The sequence below is a fragment of the Lycorma delicatula genome, chromosome 3, assembly GCF_047948215.1.
Source record: "Lycorma delicatula isolate Av1 chromosome 3, ASM4794821v1, whole genome shotgun sequence".
Taxonomy (NCBI): domain Eukaryota; kingdom Metazoa; phylum Arthropoda; class Insecta; order Hemiptera; family Fulgoridae; genus Lycorma; species Lycorma delicatula.
In genome coordinates, this window is record NC_134457.1 from 222205969 (window position 1) to 222225214 (window position 19246).

At 33.8% G+C, this 19246-nt stretch overlaps 1 protein-coding gene across 2 annotated transcripts in view; it reads right to left on the minus strand.

The window, feature by feature from the left end:
- The window catches only part of Use1 (Vesicle transport protein Use1), a 43248-nt gene that overhangs the window by 21186 nt on the left and 2816 nt on the right, over positions 1–19246 (minus strand). For both annotated transcript variants that reach the window (XM_075361566.1, XM_075361565.1), the window contains exons 2-3: positions 8394–8443; positions 1068–1146 (exon numbers count right to left, since the gene is read on the minus strand). In XM_075361566.1, the coding sequence (XP_075217681.1) occupies positions 1068–1146; positions 8394–8422 (108 nt within the window). In that variant the 5' untranslated portion in view covers positions 8423–8443. The remainder of the gene's footprint in view (positions 1–1067; positions 1147–8393; positions 8444–19246) is intronic.

The following is a 19246-nucleotide window of genomic DNA, read 5'->3' on the forward strand; positions in this document are numbered from 1 at the left end:
TAATTTGAGATTAAAAATGAATCTCATATTTAACTATTTCTCAGTCATGATTCACGAAATTGCATGGCACCCTATGCCAGCTTCCTGGTCAAAGCACATAAAGTTGTATGTCAGCTATATGGGCCTATTTCTGCTTCTAGATTTATTTTTATGAACTAAACCTTTATAATACAATTCACAGTATTGTTGTTTTTAATTTTTCACACAGTAAAATGTATTTAACTGTCTGATTTGAATGAGAATGTGTTTCATTTTGTTTTGAAACTACGTTGTTGCCATATATTTATGTGGTTTCTAAGAGTGCCGATCTTGTTTCTGACAGTGATATTGAAAATTTAGTGTTTTTAAGCGATAGTGACTCTTCTGTGAGCTTAATGTTTCTGATAACAGTGAATCTAGGGATGATGATGAATATTTAGATGATGATAATAATCACCTGTGGTAGTACTAGGTTATACATCTATTACTTTGTAATAAATGTCATTATTATCAATAGTGTTATTATTTTCAAACAAACAAATTCTCCAGCCCTGATAAAAATGGTTTTACAAATTTAACATTCAGAAAAAATCTTATACAACTCATTGGACGTTTCTCCTGAAGAAAAATAGTAGGAAGTAAGCAAAGTCTTCCAGCTGCAATAAAATCCCCAAAATCATCACACCAGCTCATAAAATTTGAAAGATACATTCAGAATTATATACTACGTAGCTCTGAAAAGATAAACAAAAAAGTCAGTCAGAAAGAGTGCAATCTTCTGTTATGTAGAGTTGGATGTTTCCTTGAGTATCATCAAGGGAGAATTGTTGAAGTCTTGCAATAAAAAACAGTTTAATTCTTTTTTAGTTTTTTATATTAATTAGTGATAAGTTTTTTTTAAGTACAGACCAAATTTTATTGTAGTAATAGATACAATGAATGTGTGAGTAAAGATCAATCTAAAATCGATGTTTATTCAAATTAATAAGGTAAGTTACCACCATATATACAGCTGAAATAATGACTGTGAGAGGGTTAGATATTTAATATATTTTCTGAAGCTATAAAGAAAACTATATTTCACTTACAATTTTATTAGTTTCCATTAGTCCTTTTAGAAATTCAACTCTTTTTATATATGATGAAAGCGTGTCTTTTGTAGGTTGCCTGTAAAAGAATATTACATTGTAATTATTGTTGCAACTTATCATTTAACAAAATGCCACTAACAAATTTAATATAATTTTCATATTTCTCTATTAGAAATAATTTTGATTTAATTAATCATTTAAAAGTGGGATTTTAAAAATTTGTGAATTTTTTATTTCATTTTATGACACTGCCTTATATCCCAACATTCTAATGAAGAAACAATGGAATTTTGAATGACTGATCACCCAATCATTGATTCATGGTAAACACAGAAAGTATATAAGGTTAATAACCTTAAGTATGAAACAAAACGCTTTTGAATTCATTAATAATTTTTCTCAACAAATATGTGGAACAGGACTGAATGACTTGGTCAATGAATAGTTACGTGTGTAGATACATTCATGCAATCTTGGTTGTTATGTGGATTTTATTATCTTAAAAACTGAATTAAAAATTGGACCAAATTAATCATAAAATTAAAAAAAAAACACACGTTACCATTTTTCAATTTAAAATTAATTTGTTATAATCATAAGCTTACTTTTGATATAGGCAGACTGACAGATATATCACAAAAAATTCTTTTGATCTTATGTAATATAAATAGCAATTTTAAGTGGGGTAGTTTTCAAAGAAAACTGGGTTTTCAAAGCTAACGAAAAAAGAACAAATTTTATTTAAGTTATGTTTGATGGTTTTAATAAGAAAATATATGTAAAAAAAAGCAGTTAGTAGTAGGCAAAGTAAAATATATATAAAAAAATCATAAGTTCAACAATATTGTGATTATGACTAAAAATAGACCTCTGTTCTCAAAAAATTAAACCTGAGTAAAGAAAATTTAGAATGATGGAAACTTATGAGATTGTCAGTTTATATGAAAATATGTATCTAATGATAGTAAAAATTACTTTAAAATATCTACATAGATAAAATGACAATATTTTACACATATGTAACAAAATTGATGATGAAAAATTCTGTAAACCTCTCTCTGTAAGTAGGGTGTTAGCATTTCTGCCTTCATCCAGAATATTTTGAATTTTAATTGTACTTCGGCTTGACTACAGAAATCAATTTCTCACCATGTTCTGGCTGGTAATGATAATACAATGTTATCTAACCCAATTTTGAAAAATATAACAAAATACAATTGTCAGTTTTTAGCAGATAGGTTTAAGAAATACCAAGCTATTTGTTCAATTTGAAAATATATTTGATAAGAAATGTTTCAATTTTGTTGGTTAGGTAGCAGAATTACAAAAAAGTGTAATTTCAAAAGCTTAACTCCATGGGTAAGAAATATCTACTGCACCTTTCATTCATCTGTGAATTCAAATTATGGTCAGGCACGGATCAAATCAGTCAAATGGCTTAAATATAAATATTTTGGAAGGATTAATAATAAATAAATATTAACTTGCATTTAACAAAATATAATGTCCATTTAGTGAAGATTCACTGATCAGCACATGCAGTTGTGTTATTGGTTATTTAACTGTAAATTGAAAAATAAATGCTAAGTAACAAACCAATTATTTATACAACTGTAACAAGCAGTGTTTGATCACGGAATCATATGTGATTTTTCTTCTTACCTAATTGTTTGTAAAACTTCAATTGCTTCTTCTTTGTAACTGTTGCTCTTTATCTTAAGAAAATATTATCTAGTTTTAAAATGTAATCTTTAACGAGTCAACTTAATCACACAATACAACAATTTAAAAAAAGTAATATTCATAAAATGTTACATAGATTTAATATAAACACTCAAATTAAATTACTCTGAAATGTCTACAATTAAATAACAATAATAAAAACAATGAGAAAATCATCGCACTCTATGGTGCGATGAATTAGCCGCACAATAGACTAAAGCAAGATTTACACAATTAAGTTGAACTTGGAAGAGTATGGCATAGGTGCTCCTATTCTCAATCTTGTTAATACATTTGTTGAATACATAATATAGCGTAAAAATTAAGTATTAGCAATGGACAATGGGAAATACATTATATAAGGCTCAAATGATACTTTTAGGACATGAAGTACAGAATATTCAACAAATGATTTCAAAATTAGAAATACAGATTTATTTAGATTTAGATTAGAATTACAGATTACTGTGTGAAAATTTTGGGTAACAAGAAAACAGAGAGAAATGAGGATGGCATCTCTTTTCTGCGGATAAATGTTTACACAAACGGAAGAGTTGAAAAAGTAGAACAGTATATGTACAATATATGAACAGTATAAAAGAAAATAAAGACCAGAAAAATGCAGATAAGTAGGTAGGATGATGGAAGGACATAGGCATGAAGAAGATTGAAAAAAGTTAACTAGATAGGCAGGAAGGAAAATAAAATAATAAGGAAAGTGAATGATAATATAAGCCTAATCAAAACAATCCAGAATAAAAGAGTTGAAAATTTTGGATAACAGACGATGTATTGATTTTTGTGTTTTAAATCTTTATTGCCAATAGGCAATATCAATGTTGATAACATTGAAACATTTTTAGAGGTAAATTAATTTTAATTTTAGTGGTAAACAAGAAAGCTGTTTATCTTCTTGATAACAAAGACTATTATTTAGCTTAGTTATATAAGCTATTATATATATGGCTTGCTATTATATATTTGGCTTGCAAGTAAAGCTACTGTTATTGGTGATATTATAAAGTGTAATTATATTTATTTATTTTGGATTTTGTTTTATTTATTTGTACATACAGGTGTTTTTGTTTTCCTGGCACTGGGTGTGATTTGATAATGTGAAACGGATAAGGAAGGTGTATTTAAAACATCCAGGGTGTTGGCAAGTTTGCTGACATAGGGAGAGTGTGCCAGTTTGGCAAAAAAAAAGGCGACAGCAGCCATTGAGTCTGACGAGGAGGAAGCGAAACATTGCTGACAAAGAGAGGGGATGAACACGGCGTGAAGATAGTGGAGCAAGACAGTCCAGAAACCTCCAAGAAGGCTCTTAAAGTGGATAGAGTGAAGGTTCTGGACAGTCTTGATTTTGTTGCCCGACTCCAGATGGTGTCTAAGGAATTTGGGTATGGGGTTGAAAAAAATCACCAGTAAGACACTAGAGCGAGTACAGAAAGAGTTGGCCAATTTGGTCAGGGACTTCGTAGCATATCAGAAGGAGAGGCCATCACGAGTGGATTATACCACTCAGACTGATAGGGAGGTTAGTTGGAATAAGGTGCTGCAACTACTGGAGAATGGAGTGCACCATGATGATCTAGATGGATTAATTATGATGCGATGGCCACGGTTGGTGTTTTGGTGAACACCATGGTGTTGTGGCAGACATCCTTGACCTTGCGAACATAAAGGATACCTTTACGGCCTCTCTTTATAAAATGGTTTTCATAGAGTCCAAATGAATGGGGGATACTTGATCGCTGATATTCACAGCCTCCATGAAGGTGCTTCTGGGCAAGAGTTCAAAGAGGTTGGACACGAGGATTTTTGTCTTAGTTTTGGATTCCTTTTTGGATGAGAAGGAGAGATTCACGCAGTTGAAGAATGGTATTGGAGGCATTTTCACTAATGCGTGGAGCGATGTGGTATTTGGAGTAGAGGACGATGTGTTTGCGCTTCCATGTAGGAAGCTGTGAAGTACTCAGCTAAGAGGATGCATTGGATCATGTATAAACACATACATAGGGCTCTGTAGAAGGAAGCAGAAAAGTCAGAATCTATGATCACGAAAACTGTAGTTATAAAGGCGACTGAAGCGGGTCGCAAATATACTGATGTGCTGAAGGACCTTTAGACTGGGGTTAAGGGGGAATCCTCAGAGGTGCTGTTGATCCATAAGAGCAGGAACAAGGAGGTCTTAATTCGAATAAGGGACGAGGGACAGAAGGCTGATAATTTATTCCAGAAGATTCAAGGTGGCATACAGGGTGTACAAGTTGGTTGGAGAAAAAAGGAGTGACTGAGAAGAGTTGGTATAAGGGATATCACGGCATTAACCTTGGAAGAGGAGGTTGTAAATGCTATTGGCAGAACTCATTGGATTATAAGAACACAAGATGTCCTTAAAAATGTGGCCTGCTTACTCTGGCATTCAGGTGGCCCTTGATAGTGCCCAACACTCAGGCGAATATATTATTGAAGAAAAGCAGGATACTGGTGGATTGGGTTTTCCTGTAGGGTGTCCCTTAGCAACGATGAGGAAAGGTGCTAAAAATGTTGGGATGTGCGGCATATAGCTGCTAAATGTTAGGGCCCTGATAGGTCCCGATGCTGCTTCAACTGTGGCAAGCAGGGACACTTTAATGCAAGCTGTAGGGAACCTACGACCTGCAAGAAGTATGGCGCAGAGGACCACTAATTTGGCAACCCTCAAAGCAAGTCATGAAGATTTTGCAACTGAACATGAATCGCTGTTGCCAGTTGCATGACCTGTGACCAGTTGCTGTGGGCTGTGACTGGGGACATGGAAGCAGATTTGCTTCTAGTCTCTGAGCCTAATTGTCGGGCTGTTGCAGATGACAGATGGTACAAGGATCTAGATGGCACTTGTGCTGTCACTACGGTAACCAGTTGTCTGGCCATCATCAACTGGGGAAGAGGTAAGAGATTTGTACAGATGACTGTGGTGAGGATTACAAGTTTACACATCTAACATACCTACATCCAAGTCTACATCTCTCCTAACATACCCCTGAGTGAATTTTCCAAGGTGATATAGGGATTAGCCTTGGAGATTAGGAGTATGTGAGGTCCGACTATCATTGGTGTCGATCTCAATGCTAAGAGTCACAAGTTGGGCAACGTGGTGGCTGATAAAAGGGGTAGATTGTTGGCTGAGGCAATGGCCTCCCTTGAATGGTGTGTGTGTGTGTGTATGTGTGTGTGTTAGTTTGTCACACTCATGTTTCATTTGAGGGGGGGGTCGAAGGACTAAGCTGGAGCTGACATATGTTGGGTAGAATTATGCAGACAGTGTTTAGAGGCAGGTATTAGACAGGGAGATGCTCAGCGATCATAGCTGTATAGAGTTGGTTGTTGGGTGCTCTCTTTGTGGTTGTACTGATGTGGCGGGACAACGAAGCAGGCACCCTGAGAGTTTTTGAACTTGGCCTGATGACAGAGTCCCAGATACTGGAACTAGGAAGAGCTTCTTAGAGAAAGTGTCAGGTCTGGATATGAATCAACACAAGAGGCTGCGAAAGGCTATATACGGAGCCTGTACAGAGACCCTAACCAAGCGTAGGATTTGGACAGATCATCATTGACTATATTGGTGGAACTGTATAATAAAGAAATGAGAAGAAAATGTAAAAGATTAAGAACAGTATTATTCACCTGAGAAAGGAGTAGGGGGACACTGCGAACGAGGGGGTGGCCTTAAGGTTCCGATAGTCCAGGAGGGAGCTTAAAAAGTCCAGGAGGGACCACAGATGTTACGAAGGAAAACGGGCATGAGTTATGTGCAGAATTGGATGAAAATCCATTTAGTGATGTGTACAGACTTTGGTTTGGGAGGGTGTTGCCCAGACTGCTGGTGGATCAGCTGACGTGGACTCTGTGAAAGCTTTTTCTGCAGGAAGAGAAATGGAACAGACAAGAAATCATAGCCGGGGACATCCCGAGATTCACGGTGGAAAAGTTGGAATATGCTGTCAACCCCACAAGAGTCCAGAACCGAATAGGGTTACGGCAGAGGTGTTAAAAATTATGGCTGAGACATCAGCTTGTCATTTCTTGAGATGTTCAATCAGGCCTTATCTTGTGAGGTCATGCCGAATAGTTGGAAAACGGCCAAGCTGATCATGGTGCCTAAGGGGGGAGATGTTTGTCGCCTACATCCCTGATTAAATCTGTTGGAAAGGTTTTTGAGGGTTTCCTGGCTAGGAGACTTGGGCTGGATTTGGAGGGGCGTGGTGGATTGTCCGAGAGACAATATGAGTTCAGGAAGGGGCATCTACTATGTATGCAATAGGCAGAGTTTTGGAGATTGCTAAGGTGACAACATCAAGGACTAGACACTCTGGAAATACTGGTGTTGGCCTCCTAGGTGTTGAGGTCCTGGCAGGAGTGCAGTTACTCGCCTATGTGGATGACCTTGCCATTATGGTGATGGGAAGGAGCACTGGTGAGGTTAAGCTCCGGGCCAACCAAGCCCTAGTGGTGGTGGTAGACTGGATAAAGGCTGGAGGGCTTAAGGTTGCACCTTACAAGACTAAAATGATCAAGATGGAAGGAGGATCCTGAAGATCTCCGTTGGATTGGAAGGAATACAAGGAGCCCCCCTCGGAGAGAGCAAGATATCTTGGTGTCTGGAAGGACAATATGAAGGGGGGTTCAAGGTACATATTGATGAGATGTGCAAGAAAGTGAAGAAGGTGTCATTGGCGGTCCCTGCGCTTCCAGAAAAAGACTGATAGTGTCCACAATGACCTTGGTCATCTTATATGCAGCTCCAGTATGGTTTCAAGATCTGAAGGTTAAGTGTAATTGTACTAAGATACACAACACTTATAGAAGACTTGTGCTGGATGTGGCCATGGCATACTAATCAGTGTTGCTTGAGGCCATTCTCGTGATATCTAGTATGGCTCTGACTGATTACTGGGTATGGAGGTCTGAAATGCCAGGAGCAGGATGTCTGATAGATGGCAGTAGAGATGGGATGCGGCCACCACTAGCAGGTGGACACATTGGCTAATACTGTGTATCAGGACTTGGTTTAACAGGAGACACGGGGAGGTGAATTTTTTTGAAGACCCAGTGGCACATGGGGCATAGGTAGTTCAATGTCTACTAGAGGGAGACGGGAAACATCAACATGTGTGTACTGCCATGAAAGAGATGATGTGGAACACACATTTTTAATGTGTCCAAGATGGCTACAGAGTGGCCGTTGAAGGATTGGTTTCCCTGGAAGATGTCATAGAACATACGTAAGCCTTGTGTAAGAAATGGAACATCTGTGCTGTATGGTTTAAAGTTGTGCAATGCAAAAAAAAAAAAATGTAAAAAGAGAGTATAAAAAGAGTAATGGTTTTAAACAATCTAAAAGTAAATAAAACAAGAAATCAAATCATACCTGCAAATAAAGGAGAACAAAGAAAGATATGGTACAATAGAACCTGCCTTGAGCATAAAACCATACATGATAATGATAACAATTATTCAATTAATGTATTAGTTAAATAAATAGATTTTTTATTCTAATGTATGTAACAAGTGAATAATAATTAGACTTAACCTTTAACTTTAACTTCAGTTACTCACTTTTCACTGTTCTGAAGCTCCTGAATCATTGAATCAGCAGAACTCACAAACTGTAAACAAAAATTAATACTGACATATTAGCTAGAAAAAATAACTTTGCAGTTCAATAATTTAAATATACTGAATAATAATGTTGCAGCATATATAAAAAAAGTAATACACCAAATTTGAGCAAACTCAAACAAGCGCATTTTCATAAACAATTAATCAAATATAAGAAAATATGGGTGTGCGTGGATAAATGTTTGCTGCAGAAAAATATAATTCCTTTCATAAAATACAAAACATTTAACCGTTTTTGGCTAAAAGTCTATATTAACATTATAGCTGAGTCTCTATAATTTGGCCATGCGCTAATCCGGCATATCTAGTAAAAGAACATTTTTGCCTAGCCATCTACAATTCTTATAAATAAATAAATGTAGTGAGGGAAGTTCATGTCACAACATGTTACTCTCCAAGAAGCAAAACAATAGCCCATAAATGTGGTTGGTGTCTCTCTGTGCATTAGAGCAGTATGATTGATGTTCAAGTTCACTAGTGCATTATAAATCATTTTTTATTTTCAGTGTTATTAGACAAACATAATTGTGTGCTACTCTTTACTTTAGACTGTCTTTTATTTCATTGCTACGTTGTGTTTGTGTCAAGATGTCAATATAGGTATAACGTACACATAGTAAAAAAAAATGAAATTTTCAAAAAAATTGGAGCCTGGTGCGAAAATAGATGCTGCTGCAGTTAACCTACGGAGAAAAATTTAAAAACACTGTAAAAGAAATAAATTTAAGTCCAGACCAGGTCTACAAAATGGATGAGAGCAGGCTGTTTTGGAGGCTGCTACCAAAGTAAACTTTTGTTCACCATAATGAAGTCAGTGCTCCTGAATGTAAATTGACTAGACAGAATTACCATTATAACGCCGTGCTGCAGTGCAAGTAGGACACACAACCTCGACCTGTTAAATATAGGGAAACCTAAAAATCTTAAAGTATTCAAGAATATGAATGTCCAAGTCATTTATAAAAATCAACGGAAAGGCTGGGTAATCAAATCTGTCTGCTGAAAGGTTTAATGACATTTTTGTTCTATCTGTAAAAAATCTTCACTTTTGAAGTGAAGTTAACTGGTTATTCATAACTGCCCTTCTCAACCTGATGAAAATGAGTTTAAGATTAAAGATGATTCTATCAGGGTATTCCATTTTAATTCAACAAATTTTCAAAAATTTTATTGCATCACTACTTTTGATTTTGATGATATTTGGTACATGATAACTAACTAGCCACCTTGTACAGGCCAAAAATTTTTTATATTATTAAAAAAAATTTTTCTTGAGTAATACACTATTTTCTTATTAGCCAACATGTAAACAAAACCATTTTCGTCACTTTTTCCATGAGCTACAGTATTCTTATTTTACATCATACAGAAGTGAAAAAGAATTTTTTCGAAAGAGTGTACAAATTCAAAGATGGAACTTTAGCTAAATGTACTCAAAATGTAATTTGTTTTTAAACCAAATCATGTAATGTTTACTGAAATTAGGTTTACAAATTGTTTTTTTCAAATTTTGGGCCCAAAATAAATAATAAAGGGCTCAGGGTAACAGGCCTGTTTTTTACCTATTAACTCCTAGATACTAGTAGTACTTAATTTTCGAACATTTTATTCCATCATTATTTTTGATTTTGATGATATTTGGGTTAGTTATCATATGATAACTACCCACTTTGTAGAGGCCAAAAAAAATGTTTTCTTGAGTAATAGACTATATACTTACTTGCCAACAGGTAAAAAAGGCCGGCCATTTTCATCACTTTTTCAGTGAGTTGTTCTTATTTTACACCATACAGAGGTGAAAAAGAATTTGTTGGAAAGAGTAAAGATGGAACTTCATCTTAGTGTACTCAAATTTTTTTTTTCTTAATCAAACCTTGTAATGTTTACTGAAATTACAGTTACATTTGTTGTATTTTTCAAATTTTTGGCCCAAAATAAATAATATAAGGATCATGATAACAGGCCTGTTTTTTTACCTTTTAAGTCTTAGGTACTAGTAATACTTATAAAAAAATTGGATTGTTACCAACTGTCTTTCGTTAAAAAAAGTGACTGCCGCATTGTAAGATTTTGAAAATTACTCATTTTTGGGTCTCGAAAACCATAAATGGGAGAGACAGGTGGCAAGGATTTGTAATTTTTAGAGTAGTAAATATTTTTTATATACTTTAAATCCGTATAAAATTTATTTTATTATTCAATCGGGTTAATGAGTAATGAAGTTATCAAAACCACTAAAAACATCATTCCTTTTAACCGTGAACAATGTATCCAAAAATGACAGCATGTATTTTTACAGATAATAATGTAGGCTTACTGTACAAAATAATTTGATATGTCTATAAAGAGATAGCTTATATTCTAGATAGTTTGTTGCTTAAAGTATGACTCACAATTCATGTTTAAACATGAAATTGAATAGACATGCATGAACATGAATGTTTGTGTAATTCTGAATGTAAACATTGTAGAAGGCTCAATTAATGTTCTGATTTCAATGTGGTATGTTATATTGTTGCTAGTGTTAATACTGTGGTTAGGTAATGTACATTTGTTTATACAGTAATTTTATTAGGAGTGAACATCTCTTTTAGGTGATATCTATTAATTTAAATTTTATTAATTACAGAAATTTTTATTTTAGCTACAGAGAAACTGGGATAAGACTAAGTGAGGTGAAATTGGTAGTTTTATAATTTATAATAACTGTAAGAACCCTTGCATTTTATAAAAATGGATTATGGAGTGTTCAATTGGCATTCACACAAACAATATGTCACAAATTGATTTACAATAGATCTTCAGTATTGCATGATATTTTAGAGATACTGAACAGCAAATAATATTGATATCTTTGAGATGTGGATGTACTAAAACAAAAAATATTTATACTTTTAATAAAACCAAATATTTTCATATTAACGGGAAAAGTTGCTCTGACCCATTTAGCTGTCACGCTAAACCGGTTAAGAAATCTCTTTGAAAAATATATTTGACATTTTCAACAAGCAATCAAAATTTAAAATTAATTCCAGGCAGAATACTGTGAACAAAATGCTTAAACAAAATACAAAAATCACAAGATGATACAGAAAGCAAAAAAGAATGTCAAGATATATTTGAGCCTCAATGTATTATAGTCGAGCCGGTGAATAAAGTTTGTTCAGCACTTGGCATTTCCCCGTTTAGGTTAAAAAATTATTGAGCAGTGCAAAAGAACCAATTTAAAAAAATAACATATAAAAATAGCAGAGTCAGTTACCAATAGATTAAACGATTCTTTTGATTTAAATAATTGTACAGAAGAAACCAGTTTGTTGAAAGCAAGCTGATTTAAGTAGGGAATATGAAGAATTAATCATTGAAATAAAGGATAAAATGAAAACAGTTGCATCAACCCAGGGAAAAATTAATATTTTAAGTTTATTACCAAGCAGCTGGAGCATTCAAAATATGAGTTTAGTGTTAGTATTTAACCTAACATTCCAAACAACTGGTTAAAACAAGTGGAATTTTGCCAAAAATCTGCAAAAAGAAACCTAGTCATATCTGATGAAAATGTTATTAAATGTGTCCAAGATTTTTACCAGAATGACGAGCACAGCCGAATAATGTCAGGTAAGAAGGACTGTGTCTCTGTAAGACAAGCTGATGGGAAGAAAATTAATATTCAAAAAAGCTTATATATGAAACTTAAAAGAATTGTACACAGCCTTCAAAGAAAAACATAATTTAAAAATTGGTTTTTCAAAATTGGCTGATTTAAGACCTAAATTTTATGTTCTGGCTGGTGGGTAAGGTACTTTTTTGCCTCATATCATGGAAAAGGACCATGTGATGTTGTTATTGGTGGAACTGTAAAAAAAACTGTGACTAATGCAAGCCTTCAAAGGACAGTCAACAATCAAATTGTTACACCTTCTGAAATGTATAATTATTGCAGATAATATTTTTAAAAAAAACATTTATTTTCTACTCTAATAAAAATGTTCAAGAGACTGAAGAATACCTCAGTTCTTGTTGTCAGGTAATCATAACAGAATCAGGTACTGTGAATCAGAACGATTCACAGTTATGTTCCAACAAGTCAGAAATATATTCTGAAAGTCCAATCAACCTCTGAATCACAAACATTTATGTTAGTATTTGTACACAAGGACATAAGTGTTTCTGATTGATTTACAGGTTTACCAAAGCCAAAATGTAAACATTATGTCTGCTAATTGACATAATGTAACATGTAATTGTTTCTGCTATGACAAGTGGTGATTAGGCGAAGTTATTGAAGTCAAAATAAGTGAAAATGAAGAGGAATATCGAATACATTTTTTCCATCCTCAGGGTTCTGGTACTTCATTCAAGATATCGTTGAGAGATGTGGGCGGGCTAGAAAATAGTCTACTCAAAAATAATGTTTTCAAAAACAGAAAAATATTTTTTGGTCACTACAAGGTGGGTAGTTATCATACACCAAATATCATCAAAATCAAAAATAATGATGCACTGATCATATGTTGAATTAAAATGGAATACCCCTATCCGCTTATTGTTCCTGCCTCTCACTGTGACACCTCTTTTGCAGCCATTGGACCAAAACATATTCAGGTTATGAAACCAAACTACAAAAAAAGGGTCTTGCATAATGTTTTATTTAAAGAGAAAAGCATTGTCCAATCTTTAAATAATATAAATCTAAAAAAAAATATTGTTTTTAACTTAGTAAATGCATGGGAAAAAGTGGATGATAAAACACTCATTTGTTCATGAGGAAAATTATGGTACACCCTTTTGCTGCTGGAGGCACCTAAAAAACAAAGATGCTTTGGTGAAAGAAAAACCCAGAACAAGACAGTGGGTTAAATTTGGGTGTGCAATTGACAGTATTTTTATGAGTTAAATATACTATATAACCCAAATTCATAACCCAATTCATAACCTAAGCAATATTACAATAAATCGTAGTACGTTTTAATTTTAGTTTATTGTCTTACTTAACTTGTTTTTTGAGAAAAATAGAGTGACCTATTGTAATTTGATGAGTTTGATTCATATTATATTACTTCAAAGTAATTCAACATTTTTGGTAATCTGGGAATACTATAATCTGATTTTGAAGTTGGATTAATGAGATTCTATTGTACTTAATAACTACAGAAGAATAATGACCTAATTCTTTAAAACTTATATGTAAATACTTATATATATATATTTTTCCTCTTTAACTCAAAAGTTGGTGGGCTTTACAGTTTTCTAAATATACAAAATTAATAACATAACCTCCTCTATGAATCATGAGACCTTGCCGTTGGTGAGGGGACTTGAGTGCTCAGGGATACAGAGTAGCTGGACCGAAGGTGCAACCATATCGGAGAGGTATCTGTTGAGAGCCAGACTAAGGAATGATTCCTGAAAGAGGGCAGCAGCTCTTTCAGTAGTTGTTAGGGGCGTGAGTCACAATGACTTAAACGGCCATATCAACATCACTCAGTCTTCTGAGTACTGTGCAGCTGAAAGCAATGGAAAACTACAGCTGCTTTTTTTCCAAGAAAATGTGGCTCTCTGCATTTTCATATAGCAATGATGGAGGCGCCTTCCTTGGTAAAATATTCCGGAGGTAAACTAGTCCCCCGTTCAGATCTCCGGGTGGGGACTACTAAGGAAGGGGTCACCAGAAAATTAAAAAATAACATTCTACAAGTCGGAGCGTGGAATGTTAGAAGCTTAAAAAAGGTTGGTAGGCTAGAAAATTTAAAGAGGGAAATGGATAGGATAAATGTGAATGTAGTAGGAATTAGTGAGGTTCGGTGGGAAGAGGAAGGCGACTTTTGGTCAGGTGATTTTAGAGTAATTAACTCAGCTTCAAATAATGGGCAGGCAGGAGTAGGTTTCATAATGAACAAGAAGATAGGGAAGAGAGTAGAGTATTTCAAAACACATAGCGATAGAATCATTGTAATAAGGATAAAATCAAAACCTAAACCGACAACGATTGTTAACATCTATATGCCTACAAGCGCCCATGATGATGATGAGGTAGAGTGTGTATACGAAGAGATTGATGAAGCAATTAAACAAGTAAAAGGAGATGAAAATTTAATAATAGTTGGAGATTGGAATGCAAGCATTGGAAAAGGCAAGGAAGGAAATATAGTGGGTGAATACGGGCTGGGCAAAAGGAATGAAAGAGGGGACCGACTTATAGAGTTTTGCACGAAGTATAATTTAGTAATTGCTAACACCCAATTTAAAAATCATAATAGAAGAATATACACTTGGAAAAAGCCAGGCGATACTGCAAGGTATCAGATAGATTATATCATGGTTAAGCAAAGATTTAGAAATCAACTCGTTGACTGCAAAACTTACCCTGGAGCAGACATTGATAGCGACCATAATTTGGTGATAATGAAATGTAGATTGGGGTTTAAAAACCTGAAGAAAAGGTGTCAGATGAATCGGTAGAATTTAGAGAAGCTTGAGGAAGAGGAGGTAAAGAAGAATTTTCAGGAGGACATCGCAAGAGGTCTGAGTAAAAAAGATAAGGTAGAAAATATAGAAGAAGAATGGGAGAATGTTAAAAAGGAAATTCTTAAATCAGCAGAAGCAAACTTAAGCGGAATAAAGAGAACTGGTAGAACACATCGTCTGAAGCCCAAGGGCTTCAGACGATGTATTGCAGCTGATGGATGAACGTAGAAAATATAAGAATGCTAGTGATGAAGAAAGTAAAAGGAACTATCGGCAATTAAGAAATGCTATAAACAGGAAGTGCAAACTGGCAAAAGAAAAGTGTTCAGAAGTGGAAAGAGAAATGAACATTGGTAAAATAGACTAAGCATACAGCAAAGTTAAGGAAAATTTTGGGGTACATAAATTAAAATCTAATAATGTGTTAAACAAAGATGGTACACCAATATATAATACTGGTAAGACTGGTAAAGTTGATAGATGGGTGGAATATATTGAAGAGTTATACGGAGGAAATGAATTACAAAATGGTGTTAAGAAACGATACTGAGATCTGAATTTAAGAGAGCATTAAAAGATTTAAATGGCAGAAAGGCTCCTGGAATAGACGGAATACCTGTAGAATTACTGCGCAGTGCAGGTGAGAAAGCGATTGATAGATTATACAAACTGGTGTGTAATATTTATGAAAAGGGGGAATTTCCGTCAGACTTCAAAAAAAGTGTTATAGTCATGATACCAAAGAAAGCAGGGGCAGATAAATGTGAAGAATACAGAACAATTAGTTTAATTGGTCATGCATCAAAAATCTTAACTAGAATTCTATACAGAAGAATTGAGAGGAGAGTGGAAGAAGTGTAAGGAGAAGACCAATTTGGTTTCAGGAAAAGTATAGGGACAAGGGAAGCAATTTTAGGCCTCAGATTAATAGTAGAAGGAAGATGAAAGAAAAACAAACCAAAATACTTGGCGTTTATAGACCTAGAAAAGGCATTCGATAACGTAGACTGGAATAAAATGTTCAGCATTTTAAAAAAATTAGGGTTCAAATACAGAGATAGAAGAACAATTGCTAACATGTACAAGAACCAAACAGCAACAGTAACAATTGAAGAACATAAGAAAGAAGCCATAATAAGAAAGGGAGTCTGACAAGGATGTTCCCTATCTCCGTTACTTATTAATCTTTACATGGAACTAGCAGTTAATGATGTTAAAGAACAATTTAGATTCGGAGTAACAGTACAAGATGAAAAGATAAAGATGCTACGATTTGCTGATGATATATTATATTATATAATATTATATTATATTATATTATATTCTAGCCGAGAGTAAAAAGGATTTAGAAGAAACAATGAACGGCATAGATGAAGTCCTACGCAAGAACTATCGCATGAAAATAAACAAGAACAAAACAAAAGTAATGAAATGTAGTAGAAATAACAAAGATGAACCACTGAATGTGAAAATAGGAGGAGAAAAGATTACGGAGGTAGAAGAATTTTGTTATTTGGGAAGTAGAATTACTAAAGATGGACGAAGCAGGAGCGATATAAAATGCCGAATAGCACAAGCTAAATGAGCCTTCAGTAAGAAATATATTTTGTTTACATCAAAAATTAATTTAAATGTCAGGAAAAGATTTTTGAAAGTGTATGTTTGGAGTGTCGCTTTATATGGAAGTGAAACTTGGACTATCGGAGTATCTGAGAAGAAAAGATTAGAAGCTTTTGAAATGTGGTGCTATAGGAGAATGTTAAAATCAGATGGGTTGATAAAGTGACAAATGAAGAAGTACTGCGGCAAATAGATGAAGAAAGAAGCATTTGGAAAAATATAGTTAAAAGAAGAGACAGACTTATAGGCCACATACTAAGGCATCCTGGAATAGTCGCTTTGATATTGGAAGGACAGGTAGAAGGAAAAAAATTGTGTGGGCAGGCCACGTTTGGAATATGTAAAACAAATTGTTAGGGATGTAGGATGTAGAGGGTATATTGAAATGATACGACTAGCACTAGATAGGGAATCTTGGAGAGCTGCATCAAACCAGTCAAATGACTGAAGACAAAAAAAAAAAATAACCTAACACAATAAAGCCACTTCTTTTCTGAAAACATGCAATTGACCATATACTAAATATAACTACCAAATACTATATGATAAAGTATCAACTAACAACAACGTAATCGGCAGTTCTATTGAGTAAATCAATGAATTATAGTCATGAAAGAGTTGTTTTGGAGGAAATTTCCAGGTATTTAAAACGTTGCAACAAATATGTTCCAGCTTTATAAAACTATAAGTTAAATTTAATTTCATCTAGCTGAACTATGCATTAGGAGTTCTTTTCATGAAGCCAAATTAATTATTTGTTATTTTAACATACATCCAAAAAAAATAGCAATAATAAAAAATGTAACATTATAATTGTACAAAAATGGAAATAAAGTAGTTAGTGATCTACAATGAAGAGTTACTATAAAAAATTACTTTAATTCAATACCTATTGGGAAACTCTGTTTTTGTGTGTGTGAATGTGTGCACGCATGTGCGTGTTTACAGAGTGTATCACGAAGTTCTCCTGGGAATTCATACCCTATTCTACTCATGAAAATGATGGAAAAAATTCATATAAACATATGTCCTAAAATGCTTTGTTTGCGAGTTACAGCTAGTGAAAGATTTTGCTCAAATTTCAGCCACCCTGAAATGAGGTCATATTGAAATTTTTAGAACATTAATCAAGGGGCAGAATTTATGATTTCTTATGGTTTTTGAGCTGAAAAATTGAATAAAATAGATTCCAAAACAGTAACTTTTGAGAAATTTGGGGTGAAAACTAATAAATTGGGGTAAAAAAATCCCTGCTTTTTATGTCCGAGGTACAATAACTTTATTAAATGGCTAATAAACTATTAAAAATTATAAACAAAACTTGTAGAGAATTTAATTCTCTAAAAAATAGTGCAAGATAAGTTGAATAAAACAAGAAAAGTTAGAAAAATTTGAATTTTATTTTGAAACTGTACATTACACTGCATTTGTCAGAAAAGTACTTATTTAATGAAAACAAAAATTCTTTTTTGTTGATGTGAAAAATTTGTAAAAACAAAATTTACTGTTAAAATTTTTTTGTAAAATTCAAATTGTAAAATAAAGATTACTTAGATAAAAATTTTGTATTATGACAGAAATACAATAAATCATTGGAAAAATTATTAATTCAAAGTTGCAATAGAATAAAAACAACTGATTAACAATGCACAATACTGTATTAGTGTTTAAATCATTCTGCAAGATACATTAAGTATGTCGGGTACTGTTAACTGTGTTGTCATTAGCAAAGGTTTTCTGTGAATTTTAGTTTTGAACGTGACATCATGTTGCCATTGAAGTAATGCCACACTTATTTACAACAGAGGAATTCGATGATGTGGTATTCATTTTGGGTGTGTAACGGTAATACTAAAAGCTGCTGTAGTAGAATATGAAATACAGTTCCCATCGTAGGATTCCAGATCCCAAAACAATTAGAACGACTTTTCTCAATTTTTCAGGAAACAGTTTTACTAACTAGTATTCATACCAGCTATAAACGATCTGTCCAACATGACGCTTTTATTGATGAAATTATTTACAATGCAGTCCAGGTGGCAGTAGGCAATGTCTTTCTAAGCAGATTGGAGTTTTACAATTGATGATCTGGAAGATGTTTAAACAAAACAAGTTTTATCCTTATCATAAATAGTCAATTCAACATCTACACCCAGGAGACAGTTCCACTTCGTTTGGAGTTCTGCAATTGTTGGAATACAAATCGACAACTCTAAAAGTATGATTTGTTTACAGAGACAAATTTCACTCGTGATGGTGTCAACAACTTAAGCAATGAGCGTCCATGGGCAGAAGTAAATCCTCAGGTAACAGTGGAAGGCAATCTTTAACACTAATTTACCATCATCCCACCTAGTTACTTCTCTTGTGCCATTTCTATGCTTAAATCATCATTTCCCATCAAATAACACTTTAGATTTTTGCATCTGGGGATGGGTGAAAAATATTGTGCACAAAACAAATTCTTGTGATGAATTAATTGTCTGTATTATGAATACGGCTAAGTAACTTAAGGACAGCCCTGAACAATTATAAAAGAACAAAAAAATCAGTAAAGAAGCATGCCAAGAAATGTTGAAAATGGTGAGCTCATTTTTGAATATTTATTATAAACTGGTACATATAATGCACTTGGGTCTAGTGTTCTGTTTCTAAATAAAATTCAAATTTTTCTAACTTTTTTGTTCGTTTTATTTTACTTA